This window comes from Mizuhopecten yessoensis, unplaced genomic scaffold (assembly GCF_002113885.1).
Source record: "Mizuhopecten yessoensis strain PY_sf001 unplaced genomic scaffold, ASM211388v2 scaffold4121, whole genome shotgun sequence".
Classification (NCBI taxonomy): Eukaryota; Metazoa; Mollusca; class Bivalvia; order Pectinida; family Pectinidae; genus Mizuhopecten; species Mizuhopecten yessoensis.
In genome coordinates, this window is record NW_018405386.1 from 659,191 (window position 1) to 677,361 (window position 18,171).

The window sequence follows — 18,171 nt, forward strand, 5'->3', positions numbered from 1 at the left end:
ACAGAAAACAACAAGCATTTCAGAAATAAGTTTATTTTTATTTTTAGTAGAGGCTGTGATAGGCACAGTGTTTAAAACAGTTTTAAAATACAGAACAAAAAAATGTTAAATATATTTTTTACTTAACATACAAAAAATATTTTTTCTAGCTTTCAGCCCCTAGCCATTTCATGACATGGGCAGAAAGGCCCTAGCTATTTTGTGATAGGGCGGGGGGCAAGGTATATGTTGATACTACAGGGCACAAACCCTTGGTATTTTGCGATAGGTGGGGGACGGGGTCTGGGGGAAGGGGACGGGGGACACAACATACTTTTTATAGCAATTACATGGATTTTACTTGAGGAGGGGCAAATGTTTGACTGAAATCAAGTTTGCTGGTACAGTGTATACAGTTTTTCGTGATACTGGGGTCATCATCCTTGCTGTTTTTGTGATATGGGGACAGGCCCTAGCAATACACTGACTCTGGGGTCATCATCCTTGCTTTTTTTGTGATATGGGGACATGCCCTAGCAATACACTGACACTGGGGACATCATCCTTGCTGTTTTTGTGATATGGGGACAGGCCCTAGCAATACACTGACACTAAAGTTCAGAAACAAATACAATTTAAGATGATAAACAATTCATCGGTAGTAAAGATTTTTGTAGGAAAGGAGTTCTTATTGATTTAAACCTGTGGTAATAGCTATGTAGGTTTGTGATATATTTAGAATCTCTTTTAAGTTCTGAAGCTGCATGCATCCTCCAATTTAAAGGTGATTGTGAAATTGCAACCAGAAACCCATGGAAAGAAAGAATGATATATCTGAAGGAAAAAGGGAAGGACAAAGGACAAATGACAAATGATTTCACACACAAATGTTATTGAATTGGAGCCGGATTCAGCTGCATTGCTCATATTTGAAAATCAATTATTTTTTAAAGAAATATGCAAAAATGTATTTTGATTTTGTTTTCTGATGCCAATCCTTATGAATCTAGAGGTCAATTCTCTTTAAGATTAAAAACAACACCAGAGATCAATTCTCTTAGAGATTAAAGCAAACATTTGAGTGTTTATATTTATGAAATTGATACATCTGGATTCCAAAATTCATTAAAGCACAAATACAATATTGATAAACAATACCACACAATATTGATACACAATACATCACAATATTGATAAATAATACATCAAAATATGATACACAATACCACACAATATTGATAAACAATACATCACAATATTTATAAACAATACCACACAATATTGATACACAATACCACACAATATTGATACACAATACCACACAATATTGATAAACAATACCACACAATATATTTATAAACAATACCACACATAACTGATGTAATAGCACATGGTCTGTCAATATGTCAATCACCTGACTGGAAACATTGTTTCCATCGTCTGAAATGTATTACAATTCAAAAACTCGATAATTTGTTTTAGACAACCAGAATGAATCAATCTAAATTGAAACGATTTCATATTTATTTGTAGCTAAATATTAATTATTCATCAGGTAATTAAATATTAATTACTCATTATGTAGTTAAATATTGATTAATCAACCAAGGAAAATATGATGTTTAATGATGTTTTAAAGTTGAAATTGGATATTTTAATTTTAGATAAATTTTTAGATTCTGCTGTATTCTCTACAATTGAAGTGATAGAGAAAAGTACATCTTTGGTATCAAACTATACAAGGAACTCTATATTTAGAAGAATTCCGATCAAATAACATTTAAAATCACTGCTACAGTCCTTGGAACTTTAAATTCTATGAATATGCAAAAATAACCAAGTGCTATTTTACAACTATATACAGTAAACTAGCCTAGTGCTTGTGGAGAGATAGGGCCTGATCTGAAGTGTGTAAAACAAGTATCAATGCCTTGGGATTATAAAAACCAAATTGACAAATTTTTAATGTAAATCCCAAGTAAATCTTACAAATGTATCTTACGAGTCAAATTCAAACAGAATTAGTAATTCTTTTGTATTTTTAATGCAAAAGACAAATTTGGAGTACACGATGAATCTAAAATAAACTTTCCATCCCCCCCCCTCCAATTTTATTTTTCACATTTTCCAGCTTTTCCACAACAGAGCAGGCCCTGGGAGGGTAGTGATACAGTCATGCAGGTGTGTGTTAGTTACCAGGGATAACTGAGGATGCTACAACATTCCACCCACCCGGGGCCTCCGCAGCCACGATAGGCACCGCCTTGTCCTTCTGTCGCTCCTCCTCTATCAGCTGGGTTGCCACGGTAGCAAACTGTGACTCAAACTGGGTCACCAGGTATCTAAACGCCACCACAAGCTCCTATAGACAGACACACAACTCAGGTTAGCAAAGGAAATGTAAAATGTGCGTCAAAGTTATACAACAAATCGTTATGGTCACTTGCATTTCAATATTCTTTTGCTAAAAAAAATCAATTAAAAATTGACTTTCATGACAGGAGGAATCCTCTGTTCATGTACATTAAAAAGTTACCCCATAAAAATAGTTCTAGAAAGTATGTTGTTTAGAATTTGACATCTTTAGAGATGTTAGAAGATAATTCTGCATACTAATTTGATAAAAATATCTGAAATATAAAGTCCAGTTTATGGAACTGTCAACCAGTGATGACTGCAAAAAAACAGAATTCTTTGCCTTCAAAAACATTTCAACCAAAGCCTCTGATCGACAACATTGCAAGAACATAAGACACTCTAATATAAAGTACTGAACATCAAAGATGAAACTAGAAAATGTCTGTAAGACATGAATGCCCGCCCCCGCCATGTGAAATTAGTTGATGTTCTATAAATAGTTACAACCACTTTGATCTTGATACCCTGAAATATGTTGGCCCTGACCTTAGAACCATTCAACACATAAACTTGTTAAGAAATGAAGTAGCTAGAGTGATGACACTGAATTGGTTGATGATTTTCTATATATAGCAACCGTGACATTGGACTTGACTTTGGAACCCTGAAACAACGATGTCCGAGGATATACTCACAAATGACCTTTGCATAAAGTTTGACGAATATCCGTGAAAGAATGAAGTTGCTAGGCGTTTACACCGAATCGGACGGGACGCGATTGGACATGACGGGACGGGACGGACATGGGCAACATTATATGCCTCCCTCATTTTATGGCGGGGGCATAAAAAAGAGATTGAATGAATTCTATTGGTGTCTATTGTAGAATGCTTATTTTCAGTCACCCTCACCCTGAAAACAACGTCAATGGTCAAATAGAATAATTTGTTTCTATGACAATTTTTTTCTTGGGAGAGGTACAAAAGTGTTTTATGGTTCTTACACAGTATCATGACAAACCTTTCTCACGAGAGGGTTACCATCTTGTCCGACCGATGCCAGAGTCATGGCAACTCCAAGGTCAATGTTATTAGCGTGGTCACTTCTCTCCGCTGAATTGTTGTTGATGAATGCCCCGAGTGCGTACACCGTAGCAGCCCGCACCTGTACAAGTAAAGACACATCCGCTCATCTCAGTTTTTTGCCTATTTTGACAACATGCATCTTTCCTCATCTATATATGAAGGCAATCTAATCAAGATTCTTAAGACACTATTAAATAGCAGGCACCTTGAATACTAAACATTCTTTGATAAAAGTCAAAATTTCAAATTTGATGAAATACTTCAGCATTTTTCTTGTAAATGTTAGTTTCCTGCGAACTCAAAACCTAAGAAGAACCTATGTGAATTTTTTTTTACCTTAAAAAACATGTTTAACAGACATTTCACACCAAAGCTGTAAACAGACTCCTGTTGAACTTTGGTTTGGTTTCTTTGTGTTTTACGTCCTATTAACAGCCATGGTCATTTAAGGACGTGTCAGGTTTTGGTGGTGGAGAATAGTCAGTTCCCAGAGAAAAAACAACGACCTACGGCCAGTACCTGGCGACTGCCAAACGTAGGTCTCTAGCCCGCGACCAAGTGGTGGAGGGATAGTGGTAGTAGAATGTCAGATGCCTTAACCACTTGGCCACCGCCGCCCCTCTTCTGTTGAACACTGATAATTCTGGCTGTAACTCTGCTGTAAACCAATAGATATTACAGCACCTACCTCTGGTGTGGAGTCAGTCAGCATCTTGGCTAGCTTCTCATGGGCACTGTCCCTCACTCCGCACCAGCGTGCATTGTCAAAGCTGGTCCAGACCTGCGGAGGAAATAGTTAACTCATGTCAGGTATAGTAATAACGTTTAATTAACACAACCAAGATAAATTTTGCTTGTGATGTTTCAAGGACCAGTGTGATGTCATTTCTGACTTATTCCTCGAATGAATGATAAGGCTGGCACAATGTTTCCCAACCATATTGGCTAAGTAGAATCAGGGTGGGAGACGTCATGAATTGATGAAGGCGTTAAATTCAATATACATATGCTTTTTATGTTAGTACATGTTCATGCACATTTCAAAAGTAAGTACAAACCTGTTTCTTAAAACAGAATATTTTAAGCGGAAGGAAAACCATAGTTGTTATGCAGTTCAACTTTATCAATTATCAAATCTGGTGTTGATTTATTGAATACCGTGAAAGTATAAATAAAACCTATGGATTTCAAAACAAACAGAAACAAACAGAAAATGCGAACATTTTTACATCCAAACATTTCAACTTTTACAATAACTGAGGTCCATTAATGAAAAGGCTTTAGTCCTAGGGACCTCTGCCTACCTTGCCAAGACACAGGGCCAGCCATTGACGTAGAGAGGCATTGCTGTCAGCCAACTGTTCCAGACACACAGATATCACATTGCCTTGTAATGCAGCTTCCTGTTACAATGTACATAAAATATCAGCTACAACGAGTAAAACTCAACCGTTGTTATTTTCATAACAAATGTTTTAAAGAACTTCAGATTTAATACTGTCTGGCCTTATTAAACCAGCTGATTTCATTTCCATCTAGATTGTGAAACATCTTCATTTCTAAGACACTGTAAAGTACAATTCAAGCAAACATGATTCATTTTCGCAGACTTTTAAAGCAACAAAAAGATTTTTTTCTCTATGAAAAACGAATATGATTATTGAAATACACATCACCTAATATGGATGTCACTTCTCCTTGAACAAAAATTAATATTCTATAAATAGAACTTACCTGTCCCTGCCTGTAGTCATTCACAATCATGGACAGGACAAAAGCTGCCATCGTCCTGTGTTCCGCCTGAGGAAAATTAAGTCAATTGTTAATTGGTGCCAGAAACATAGAGAAACTTCCATTACACAAAGCAACAAGAGGCCCAGAGGGCCTGTATCGCTCACCTGAATATTTAAGCAGTCATAGCAAAATATTCTCATTAAATATTATATTGCACTACACATATTTCCCTCGCAAACTTTGTCGGCTCCATCTGTTGAAACTACCAGCCAAATATTATAAGATTCTGTGCTTTTTGGTTCTTCTTCAGAAGTTGTTTGACATATTTTCCCCTGTGACCTTGTAAGTAAGTCAAGGTCATTTTTCCTTCTCAAACTTTGTTAGCACTATCCCAAGAAGCTACCAGCTAAATCTTATGAATCCATTCCTTTTGGTTCTTCAGAACAAATCCTTTGAAATGTTGTTGACCTCTGTGACCTTTAAAGTAGGTTGGGGTCTTTTTCATTTGCAAACTTTAGTGAGCTCTATCCTAGGAAGCCACCAGCCAAATATTATGAATCTATGCCTTTCGATTATTCTTCAGAAGTCGTTTGAAGACTTTGACATATTTGACCCCTGTGACCTTGAAAGTAGGTCAAGGTCATTTATATTCTCAAACTTTGTCGGGGTCTATCCCAGGAAGCCAACAGGCAAAGATAAGATTCTATACCTTTCAGTTCTTCAGAAGAAGTTGTTTGAAGTATTTGACACATTTTAACCCTGTGACCTTGAAAGTAGGTCAAGGTCATTTTCGTTCTCACACTTTGTCCGGCTCCTACCAACGAAGCTTTCAGTCAAATATCATGGATCTATGCCTGGTCGTTTTTCAATAGAAGTTGTTTTAAGGAAAAGTTGACGGACGACGACGGACACTGCACCAAGACATTAGCTCACTTGCCCTTCGGGCAGGTGAGCTAAAAATGAAAAGACTGTACTTCTGGTCCAAATATTTCAAAATAATATCTTAAAATCAATGATTAAGTTGATATATTCTATCAAATGGTTATTTCATAGCTAGTTGATATTATTTTCCCTTAAAATCTTTTCTTAACAATTTTTTTCTTTCTGTATTCAGTTCCTTTAAAATACAAAATCAAAGCTGCATATGTATTATAATTACTGTGATTAAAACAGTTCCTCCAGGCTTGTTATGAACACAAACAGGATTTTTGAAAAAGTCTGTTTCCTTTGTCACGCAAAAAGTAAATGACGAGTTAAGAGTCAAGACACCAATCATCTACACTCTTTGCTTGAAAAAGGAAACAGACGTCTTAAAAAATTGCAAAATAAGTTTTCAATTCCTGTTGGTGTTCAAAGTAAGCTTAGCCTTTATTTTTCATACCAAACTGATGGATACTATTCCAAAGTTTCTCCAATATACTCATTATACAAACACTTTAGAGTTCATTTCAGTGGACCTACAGCAGCCTTAAGAAGTCTGGGTCAAGCTCTCCTGAACCAGGTCTGTCCCTACTCCTTAATCAGACAACCGTGGCCCAACACTTCTGTCTGCTGGAAATACTTACCGGCATGTAGGGGTCAGCAAGTACGGCCAGAAAGTACTTATGACCGTTGTCCTTCACCAAGTCTGCCTGGCATGACTATGGATACAAAAAACAAAACTGTCACACATGATTGCAGAGACTCTTTGAAGAGATCTTCAGCTTTTAAAACTCTCCAAAGATGGTTAATTATAAACATTTCTTCCATTCCCATCAAAGGCACCCTAAGATTCGAACCAAGGACTACTGGTTTAAGTAAAATGTTTTAGCAGTTGAATTTGAGGGAAGTTCTCTTTAGCTATGTCTACTCACACTGTCCACTGACAGGATCTTAGCCCAGATAAACACCAGCAGTGGCCGTAGCTCTCGAGCAGAGCTCTGTAGAAGCTTTAGTACATATGGAAAGATACCAACGGATAATGCCTGAAAAATACAGCAATGAATAACATGATTATAGAGAATGTCATTAAATGTATCTATACACATTTTGTTCTAACATAAGTGACCTGGGAAATTATGGAAATTGTAACCCCAAACAAAATGATTGCCCTACCAACTAAAAGTTTGTAAAACTATTAATTATAAGTGATGTTGCTTGAAGTTTTACCCACAAAAGTAAACCACTGTGCAGAGGGGGGCATCTCATATCTTAAGTTATTTATAAATAATAGGTTCCCTTGTTCGTCAAGTTAGTATCCCAATTTTTGTATCAGCTCTTCTTCCTTATAGTCAAGCGGTGTTAAATCTGGCTATCTTTTTCGGAGTAATTTTTTAAAGAAAATATCTATTTCTATTTACTTTTTTTTTTTCCAAAGTCAGTAATTATATGTATTTTCTTTTTTGTTCCAACTTACTATGACTAGGAGGCCCAAGTTAGCATTAACACACTAGTTTTTCCCCAATTACATGAACCTGACCGAGTAAATATCCACCAGGGTTTCACACGTACATACCAGCTTAATTAGTCGTATTGTAGAAACCTACCAGACTGACCGCCCAGGGTCCGAGGTCCAGAAACCGACCCAGCAGGTCCAAAGCTCGCAGTCTGTGTACCTGACTTAGGAGAACCTTAAATGTAAAACAATGTATTTGCTATATTCATGATCTGAAAACAATTGTGAAATACAAACCGCCCTCTTATAGTTTAGAGGACTATGCAAAAATTTCAAACAGTGTAAAATATTTCTAGGAACAAGTTTGACTCCACAAAACAAAACTTCTATACAATATTACTATAATTGGAGAGTACACACCTCGTAGAGAACTTCTTACCTGTAATGCTATAAGGAGTTGCTCCGGAGGGTACACACCTAGAAGAGAACTTCTTACCTGTAATACTATAAGGAGTTGCTCCGGAGGGTACCCCCCTCGCTGTAATGCTATAAGGAGTTGCTCAGGAGGGCACACCTCTCGTAGAGAGCTTCTTACCTGTAATGCTATAAGGAGTTGCTCCGGAGGGTACACCTCCCGTAGAGAACTTCTTGCCTGTAATTCTATAAGGAGTTGCTCTGGAGGGTACACCTCTCGTAGAGAACTTCTTACCTGTAATACTATAAAGATTTGCTCCAGAGGGTACACACCTTGTAGAGAACTTCTTACCTGTAATACTATAAGGAGTTGCTCCGGAGGGTACAACTCTCGAAGAGAACTTCTTACCTGTAATACTATAAGGAGTTGCTTTAGAGGGTACACCCCTCGTAGAGAACTTCTTACCTGTAATACTATAAGGATTTGCTCCAGAGGGTACACACCTAGCTAGTAGAAGAACTTCTTACCTGTAATACTATAAGGAATTGCTCCGGAGGGTACACACCTAGCTAGTAGAAGAACTCCTTACCTGTTATACTATAAGGAGTTGCTCCAGAGGGTACACCCCTCGTAGAGAACTTCCTACCTGTAATACTATAAGGAGTTGCTCAGGAGGGTACACCCCTCGTAGAGAACTTCTTACCTGTAATACTTTAAGGAGTTGCTCCGGAGGTTACACACCTCGTAGAGGACTACTTACCTGTTATACTATAAGGATTTTCTGCGGAGGGTAATTTAATGATCATTTAATACTTTGATGATTTAATGACTAACCTGTAATACAATAGGAAGTTGCTCTGGAGGGTTGCGTGCCTCTGAGCCATACGTAAGCCAGACCTGGAAGGCAGTGAGCTGCTCTGTAAAGAAGGGACTATGTTGGAATGTTGGGCCATCGTCTTCCAGCAGACGAGGTAGCTGTCTCAGGCACAAATCCAAGGCCAAGTCCCATGCTTGCCTGAAATACACAAAACCTTCATATCAGATACAGTTTGTTTTACAAGTAGGTACATTATTTCGAAGTCATCTTTAATATCATCACATATTTTTCTATCTTTTTTAATAAATTATTTACCTGGGTAAGTTAAAAAGACTTAAACTAATGAACTACCAAAAATTCTCATTAACTTTTATTTTATAAATTTTCAAGGATTGAAAAATAAAAGACTTTTTAAACGCAAAAATTAACAGTAATAAATAATTATGAATGAATTTATTTTATTTTAAATGAAGTCCATTTATTTAGTCTAAAGTGAATAATTTTGAAAAATAAAATTTCATGATATGATTTCAATGACAGTTAATTTCTCCATTTTTCACAACAGAGGCTACTGAGGCCATAACGATTTAATTGTTCATTTCTCAGGCCCGCACGCGTCAAATTTTTACCCCCCGCATCACTGTTTTTATCGCCAAATTGAAAAAGAAAAAAGAGAAGATGTAGTAAAAATATGTGGGGAAAAAAAATCTGGATTTAATCACCTGTGTCCGATTCGACTATTGGTCTCAAAAACAGCATCTCGTTGACGCTTTAATGAAACGGCACAATTGCCATCAAGAATCTTGCTGATAACGGCATGGCATCGCAGCTAATTTCAGTACAGACACAATGTATCTTGTTGTTCAACAGTGCTTTACCGTGGAATGTCATCGGCGGGTACAGACATAGCTGTACCTTTGCCAATCTATACAGAATCTCTCTGAGAGTGGTGGTCTGGAACCATCAGATTGGACTTTTCCGGCCAAATATGTTGTTTGTGCGTACATCGTTAGAATTGGACGCAGTAAAATCGAAAGTTTCGACCGAATTATGGCCTCAGCACTGGTTGTTGAATCTTTATTTGGCAGATATATCATATTTGAAATAACAGACATGTAGAATGCTCTAATCCTGTAAATCTTAAACAGGTTATATTTTTTCTGACATACCACATGGGGTGTTGGTACGTGGGAGGCAACTTAGGCCCCGACACTGGTGTACAGTTGTAGGAACGCATTATCCTCTCGGCCAGTAAAAAGTTACGGAACAAACTGGCCACCAGCAGATCTTGTCGAAACAGCTTCTGGAACAGATCTGAAAGCATAAAGCGTCAAAATTCTGTTGAACAAAAATAATTACATGTCTTAGTGGGAGAATCACAATGCTTTCAACTATATTAATTGTTTTACAATTTTAAATTACAAAGCATAATCCATATTGTATCTAGAAAATTCTATTAAAATGGCCCTTTTACACATCCTTTCAATTACCTAAAACTGAACTTCTGAATATATCGGACACTGACGACGTCTGAAGTAAGATCCCAATGTCTGTTGTAAAAGTTTGACCATATCAAGGGCATGGAATTAAGCTTGACAAAGTCGCTAACATCCGTCCAAAGTAAAATTGATGAAAACAGCACTATTTTATGCAATAGTAGATACTTGTTTAAGAAAGCAATAAACTAAAATATCGGAACATGTATAAATATAAATGTGCACTTGTCTGATAATGATAAATTAAATTACAAATATAGCTAGATATACTTGTCTCCAACACAGAAGCAATATGTATAAAACTTTATGAGAAGAACTGATCAAAATGGTTTCAAGTCTCTGTATTCTATATTTTGATCCCTTATCCCAAACCCCTATCAACATCACCCTCCTACCTCTTGGCAGTGTATTCCATGCTATCGTGTCAGTAATTGCAGTGAATATCCAGTTCAGTTCTCCTAGCATTGTCCGTCTGTCGTTCAGCTGGCCAGGAACTCTGTCGAAATAAACACATTCAAAATTACAAAAAAGTTGCGTTGTAAAATCTGACTTAACTTAAATGAAGGTGGCTGGATTATCTACTGAGAACACAGGTGGCTGGATTATCTACTGAGAACACAGGTGGCTGGATTATCTACTGTAAACAAAGGTGGCTGGACTATCTACCAAGAATGAAGGTGGCCAGATTGTCAACTGGGAACACAGGTAGCTGGATTGTCTACTAGGCATAAAGGTGGCTGGATTGTCTACTGAGAACACAGGTGGCTGGATTGTCTACTGGGAATGAAGGTGGCTGGATTGTCTACTGGGAACACAGGTGGCTAGATTGTCTACTGAGAACACAGGTGGCTGGATTGTCTACTGGGAATGAAGGTGGCTGGATTGTCTACTGAGAATGAAGGTGACTTGATTGTCTACTGGGAATGAAGGTGGCTGGATCATCTACTGGGGACAAATGTGGCTGGAATGTCTAGTGTGAAAGAAGGTGCATGGATTATCTACTATAGATAGCGGTAGGATTATCTTACTGGGAATGATGCTGACTGAGAATTGAGGCTTCGGTGAAGTACAGTTAGGTTGTGTTCCTATGGTGTTTACTTACTTGTCCACCAGTTCAGCAGTGAGGTTTGGCACAAGTTTACTGGTGTTCTGTAGGACATACCTGTGGGACAAAATGTAATAGGATTATATGTACTAATAAACAAGATGTAAGTTCTATCTAATATATTTATCAATGATCATATTAATAACAAGAGGCCCAATGGGCCTGCATCGCTCGCCTGGTATTAATCTCACACTTGTAATCTTAAAAGTGGAATAAAAAAACAGCTACAGGCAGAATATCAGTGTTTGATACATAAGAACCTATTAAAAGATTTAAACATATGACGCCTGTGACCTTGAATGTCGAACAAGGACATCAGGTTGAAAGTGGATCAAGGTCATTCATTTAATTAAACTTGGTAGCCCTTCATCCCAGCATGCTACAGGCCTAATTTCAGTACCCTGGGCCTAATTTCAGTACCCTGGGCCTTTTGGTTATTGAGAAGTTGTTTGAAGATTTTAAAACATTTGACCCCTGTGACCTTGAAAGCTGGTCAAGGTCATTCATTTGAACAAACTTGGTAGCCCTTCATCCCAGCATGCTACAGGCCCAATATCAGTACCCTGGGCCTTTTGGTTATTGAGAAGAAGTTGTTTGAAGATTTTAAGATATTTGACCCCTGTGACCTTGAAAGTGGGTCAAGGTCATTTATTTGAACAAACTTGGTAGCCCTTCATCCCAGCATGCTACAGGCCCAATATCAGTACCCTGGGCCTTTTGGTTATTGAGAAGAAGTTGTTTGAAGATTTTAAAGACATCTGACACCAGTGACCTTGAAAGTGGGTCAAGGTCATTCATTTGAACAAACTTGGTAGCCCTTCATCCCAGCATGCTACAGGCCCAATATCAGTACCCTGGGCCTTTCGGTTATTGAGAAGAAGTTGTTTGAAGATTTTAACATATTTGACTCCTGTGACCTTGAAAGTGGGTCAAGGTCATTTATTTGAACAAACTTTGTAGCCCTTCATCCCAGCATGCTACAGGCCCAATATCAGTACCCTGGGCCTTTTGGTTATTGAGAAGAAGTTGTTTAAATTAAAAGGTGACGCCGGACAGACGGACGGACGGACGACGGATGCCGCACCATAACATAAGCTCACTTGCCCTTCGGGCAAATGAGCTAATAAAACCATGCTGTCAAATGATTTCAGTAATTAACAATAAATTTTCCAATAAATTTTCCAATAAATTCTTCTTTCAAATTTCAATTTCTTTTCAACGAAACAAAAAGTGAAAGTACTGACCACTTGAGGGCGATTTTGATGGGTGTGGTGAGACATGAGGTGAAAAGGTCAGCTGGAAGTTCAGGGTTCATTGGAAGGAACTCAGTGGAACCACATGCTGCAAGTTGTATACAGTTTTTGACTGCTGCGGGTGAAGGGGTGGGGCTGTTGAATCTCTGACTGCCACTGATTGACGATGATGTCTGAAGAAAAAAACCCAGAAATAAACAAGAACAAGAATCTCTGACTGTCACTTATTGACGATGATGTCTGAAGAAAACCCCCAGAAATAAACAAGAACATTTTTTTCCATTTTGGGAAAACAGGGTACTTTTCTGCTGCATGTTTCTTGATGTAAAAGTAGTAAAAAAGCACACTGGAATCTGTACCAAAATAGATGTTTAAGCAGTTAACTGCGCGCTTTAAAATGGATTTAAAAATCAATATAAAAGACAATTATAACATAAATCTGTAGCGCATGTTTCCTTTATCTATATTGACTGAATGCCAACTGAAAGCAGCTCAATAGTTCTAATTATCAATTTTGTAATATTCAACTCTCATCGAAAATAAAAATTCTTTTATCAAAAGTCAGCACTTAATTTGAATTCATTGGTTATACTGTACATGTTTCTTCAACATTACAACAGAACAGTCGTCCTCCAGGAAGGGTTAGTTGTTTGGTTTGTTTGTGCTTTACGTCCTATTAACAACTATTAAAGGTAATTTAAGGACTAGCCAGGTTTTGGTGGCGCAGGAACACCAGAGTCCTCGGAGAAAAACCACCAATCTGCGGCCAGTACCTGATGACTGCCCAACGTAGGCATACAACTTTACTATCATCATGTCATAATTATGATGTCATCAATCTGGTCATGGTATTCATAGCAAACAACACAGGAGACAAAACAAGGAATATTCTCATTCAAACTCACCTCCATCTCATGTTCTCTCTGCACGGAGAACTGTTTGAAGGACTCGACAATGATTCCAGCATTGGAACAATCATACACATAGATAGACGGACTCCCCATCCATGTTTGAAGGTCGTACACTGAGAGAGGGATGTACTGTGTGTAGCTCTGCAACAACAAAGTTAATCAAATACTGCAAAATCAGATATTTTTCATGGTGCCTGAATTTCATGTTTTCCTTACCAAACACCATTTCGTGGGTACCTGATTTCGTGGATTAAGAGTACCCACTCAAACGGAGAATTGCTTTATATCAAAAATTGTAATTACTCCATGGACCTTTGAATTTGTGGATGAACATTAACCATAAAATCAACATGTCATGATCAAATAATTTATCATCGTCCTGATCTACATATTCTCATTAGGCCAATGTCATTGCTTTTTATAGAAACAGTGACAAACACATTGTCAAATGCTCTTTCATAGCATGTATTCTCATCAATGATCACATACATTGAGCAATAGCAGAGTTACTGAAAATAACCTATTTGTAGAAAACAGGTTTGGTGTTAATTTCTAACATCTTTATCTGACGAAATACAAACTTAGAAAAGACTGTTGTTACCTTGTTGAAAACCCATATTTCTCCATTGACTGTTGGCTTTGGTACTCCATGGCCGTTGTAATGGAAAAGAACCCTTTCTTCCTACAATGGACAAGAAAAACACTCATCAAAGCTGTCAAATGTACTCTCAACTGTATTTTTTATAACGTTCCAGAATTTTCTGAGAAAAAAAGCAGAACTTCATCATGAAGTTATACTTAATTATGTTGAACTCTTTAGTTATTTGGAACTTGAAAGATGAGAAAATTCCAAAGTATTTCCGAAAAACTTCAGTCATAGATTCAAATACACTACAGATGTTTTAATTATTTCTGGGCTCTTTTATTTTGAAGGAGTATATGCTGAAAAGCTTCATTGTGATATATATAACTTCAATTCTGACACATCAAACTGGTGTCAGCATTTTTATCATATAAAACAGCTTCAGCTATATAGAAATGTAATCTAAGACTCAAAACAAACTTTCAAATACAACATTACTACAGCTATGCTTATCACAAACTCTATTTATACAAAGTAACATTTGTGTTCCCGGACAAGGAACTGTCTTAATATGAATATTGAAAAAGTCATGAGTCTCTATTTCTTGATATATAGCACTCTTAAAATCATAATTTAATGAGTTATGTCATTATTATTTCAACTTTTAGTGAAATATTTCTCAAGTCCCTGGCGTTTCATTGTGAACTTGCTTTCGTGTATTTGATTTGGGATTATACGGTTAGTGTATATAATTCTCTTTACATATATAATCTTATCAAGATCAATGTTTACATATTTTCCTGTAAAGACACGGATTGAAATATTTTACGGACCTTTGCATTACGTCGCAGTGAAGAGCAGAGTTTCTTGACCTCATCTACAGTGGGGTCGAGACTCTGCTTGTAGCGGGCCCTGGGCTGCCATCTCTCGTACTGCTTCTGCAGGTTACTGCCAATGGCCTCCAGAGCCTTCTGTGGACTGGAAGTAGTTGGGTCTGTTGGAAAAAAGGTTCCTATACAAAACACTGATACATGACATTGTACCGTCTATACTTTAAAAATCATGCTTTACAAAGAGACTATTTTTGAACAATCTTTAATCATACAATATCTAAGCTCTTACAAGATGTGACCCACAATACTGAATAAACAAGCATACTGCTGAAGCAATACATGTCCCCTACCGGCCCCTGCAATCTATTAAGATGCAACAGTGACCTCAACCTAGATCCAAGGACCTTGAAACTTGAACTTGTCCAATATATTGAAATTTTTTACAATAATGTGAAGTTTGACTAAAATCCATGAAAGAATGAGGCACTAGAGTGCTGACAAAGATTTTCTAAAATAGTAATAGTGACCTTGTCTTGCCCCGATTACCTTGAAATTGTCCAAGATATTTAAATTCTTTACAATAATGTGAAGTTTGATTAAAAACTAGGAAAGAATGAAGGCGCAAGAGTGCTGACAAACTTCTTCGGACAGACAGCGAGGAAAACTTTAGGTATTCTTGTTTTCTTCTCCCTCCCTGCCACCCCCACCCAGTTTCACCGGTAAGGGAATAAAAATACTAAGAAATCTTATTTGTTGATTGTAAAGGTATCTTTACAAGTGTGTGAAGTTTGATAAACAGGCAAGGAAGAATGTTAAATAAAATTTTCTATTTATAGTAACTGTGACCTTGACCATTTGACCTTAAAACTCGAACCTGTCCAACTCAAACTTGTCGAAGATATTTTAATTCTTTATGAGTGTGTGCAGTTTGATTAAAATCCATGAAAGAATGAAGACACTAGAGTGCTGACAAAGATTTTCTATTTATAGTAACAGTGACCTTGACCTTGATCCGATGACCTTGAAACTCGAACTTGTCGAAGATATTTTAATTCTTTATGACTGTGTGAAGTTTGATTAAAAACCAAGAAAGAATGAAGACGCTAGAGTGCTGACAAAGTTTTTCTATTTATAGTCATAATGACCTTGACCTTGATCCGATGACCTTGAAACTTGAACTTGTTGAAGATACTTTAATTCTTTACATGTGTGTAAAGTTTGATTAAAATCCATGAAAGAATGAAGGCTCTAGAGTGCTGACAAACCTCTTCGGACAGACGGACAGACGCACGGACGTACGGACAGACGGAGGGGAAAACTATAGTCCCCCCGGTTTCCCGGTAGGGGACTAATAAATATACAACACTTGATATAGCGCCCTATCTAGCTAGAATAAACCACTCTAAAATGCTTTATAGTACCCAGGGATATTCTTGGAGGGGGCCATGGGGCCATTGACCCCTCAAAACTAAAAATTGACACCTCCATGTTCCAATTTTCTTTTAATTTTCCATAGAATGGCCCCTCAAGATTTTGATATTGACCAATTTATACAATCAATACAATTAACAGAAAACATCAAATCAAACACAATCAATACAATTTTGAGGAATTTGCAGGCAGCTGCTAACTACTAGTCCTATGCCAACAACTTGAAAATGGATTTTCCTATTTTCTCAAAAAAGAATGTCTGCTTGCGCCAGATGGTCTCCTGAACCAGAAATAGTATCCACACAAAGGTGTAGCTCTTCCTCGTAAGAAATAGTGCCATCATAAACAAATCATTACATAATAATGAAAACAGTGACAGATTACCAATCCAGCTTTCCAGACGAGCACAAGGTGATGTCTTCACTACATCTGGAGGGTCAACTCCGACGTTCAAGCACAGCACCAAGGCCACACTCACTGTCTTCATCTGCAATGAATATAATCACCATGTAGTGAAATCACCTCAAAATATCTGAAAGGTACTGACAATGGCCCTTATTTGACACAAAATATCATAAAATGACATAGTTGTTCTATTCAAATTTCAATGAATAACTGAATGGAAGTGAAAAATTGGCAGTCACCAAAAATATATCAGTGAAAAATGTTTACAAAATAACTTCAACGTTGATGTCTGCTGTTTTTAAATGTCAATATTCTTAGTAATGACAAATCGACGACATTGTGTCTTTCCACGGAATTAGATTTCTTTCTTATGTTAGGTTGACAATTCAAATAAACAGCAAAATACTGACAGTTACACATGTAATTGTATACAATACAGTATCTATGTATGTGATGCTAAATAAAAGCACGGACTTATATAGAATCTATTTTTTTGATTACATTTATCTCAAAAATTTAATTGAGACTTATTTCTTAAGTCTGCATCACATGAAAATAGCTCAAAAGACCTTTTTCAGATAGGGCAATAGAGCTATTATAGGTCTTTACTGCTATATAGCTCAATCGACAGTGTACTGGCCCTGACTACTGCACCAAGTATTCCAGATACAGTGACATATAAGAGGCATTATCAACCGTAGCAACTATGCATCACCACATTCAGAAACATCATTTAAATGCACATATACGGGCACTTGATGTTTGTTGGTTTTAGAATTTGGAAGTACACACTGCCGCGACACAAATGAAACCATTTCAGGTTATTCAAGTGAATTCGACGAGTACTTTATATATTTCGTAAGCAATTGACAAAGTCTTAAAAACATAAATTGTATACCAGTCTGTTAAACAGTAAAATGTTAAAACATACTCGTTCTTTCATTCGCCATGTCTGAGTAACTTTGGTAGAACCCTCTATTTTCTCTCGATTGCGAAGTTCATTGAACGCCACTGGCAAGTGCCAGTCATACAGCTCATCCTCCTCGTCACACAACTCTGCGATGACATCCCCTTCCGACGTCACCGACTGTGTGAGATTCAACATCGCGATTTGTCAACTATCAGGCGCTATCGGTGTCATGCACTGAAAAGCGAACATTTTCCATAGCGGACGGAGGCATGGCACGGAAGCAGCCATGTTTATTTTCCTTTTTGGACAATTACTCTCGAAACCAAAATTCATTTATCAACTATAATTATATAAGTCAATTAATATTGGCATGTTTATTAAAAGAAATATTTTGAATTATCGAATACGCATATCCTTAACATAAATAATTCATTTATAAGTGTAATTTGGTGTATTTATTATTTAGAGAGTATGGCAGTGAC

General features: G+C 37.1%; 1 protein-coding gene across 3 annotated transcripts in view; it reads right to left on the bottom strand.

The window, feature by feature from the left end:
• The window catches only part of LOC110448552 (regulatory-associated protein of mTOR-like), a 29,822-nt gene extending 11,840 nt beyond the window's left edge, over positions 1–17,982 (bottom strand). For 2 of the 3 annotated variants that reach the window (XM_021494843.1, XM_021494842.1), the window contains exons 1-18: positions 17,711–17,982; positions 16,759–16,861; positions 14,944–15,104; positions 14,129–14,209; positions 13,522–13,668; positions 12,608–12,789; positions 11,361–11,420; positions 10,654–10,754; positions 9,932–10,076; positions 8,780–8,960; positions 7,682–7,765; positions 7,010–7,120; positions 6,722–6,796; positions 5,157–5,222; positions 4,727–4,825; positions 4,111–4,203; positions 3,358–3,501; positions 2,212–2,341 (exon numbers count right to left, since the gene is read on the bottom strand). In XM_021494843.1, the coding sequence (XP_021350518.1) occupies positions 2,212–2,341; positions 3,358–3,501; positions 4,111–4,203; positions 4,727–4,825; positions 5,157–5,222; positions 6,722–6,796; positions 7,010–7,120; positions 7,682–7,765; positions 8,780–8,960; positions 9,932–10,076; positions 10,654–10,754; positions 11,361–11,420; positions 12,608–12,789; positions 13,522–13,668; positions 14,129–14,209; positions 14,944–15,104; positions 16,759–16,861; positions 17,711–17,884 (2,137 nt within the window). In that variant the 5' untranslated portion in view covers positions 17,885–17,982. Of the gene's footprint in view, positions 1–2,175; positions 2,342–3,357; positions 3,502–4,110; positions 4,204–4,726; positions 4,826–5,156; positions 5,223–6,721; positions 6,797–7,009; positions 7,121–7,681; positions 7,766–8,779; positions 8,961–9,931; positions 10,077–10,653; positions 10,755–11,360; positions 11,421–12,607; positions 12,790–13,521; positions 13,669–14,128; positions 14,210–14,943; positions 15,105–16,758; positions 16,862–17,710 lie in introns of all 3 variants that reach the window. The other variant, XM_021494841.1, reaches the window with a different exon arrangement.
• Between the last annotated feature and the right edge of the window lie 189 nt (positions 17,983–18,171).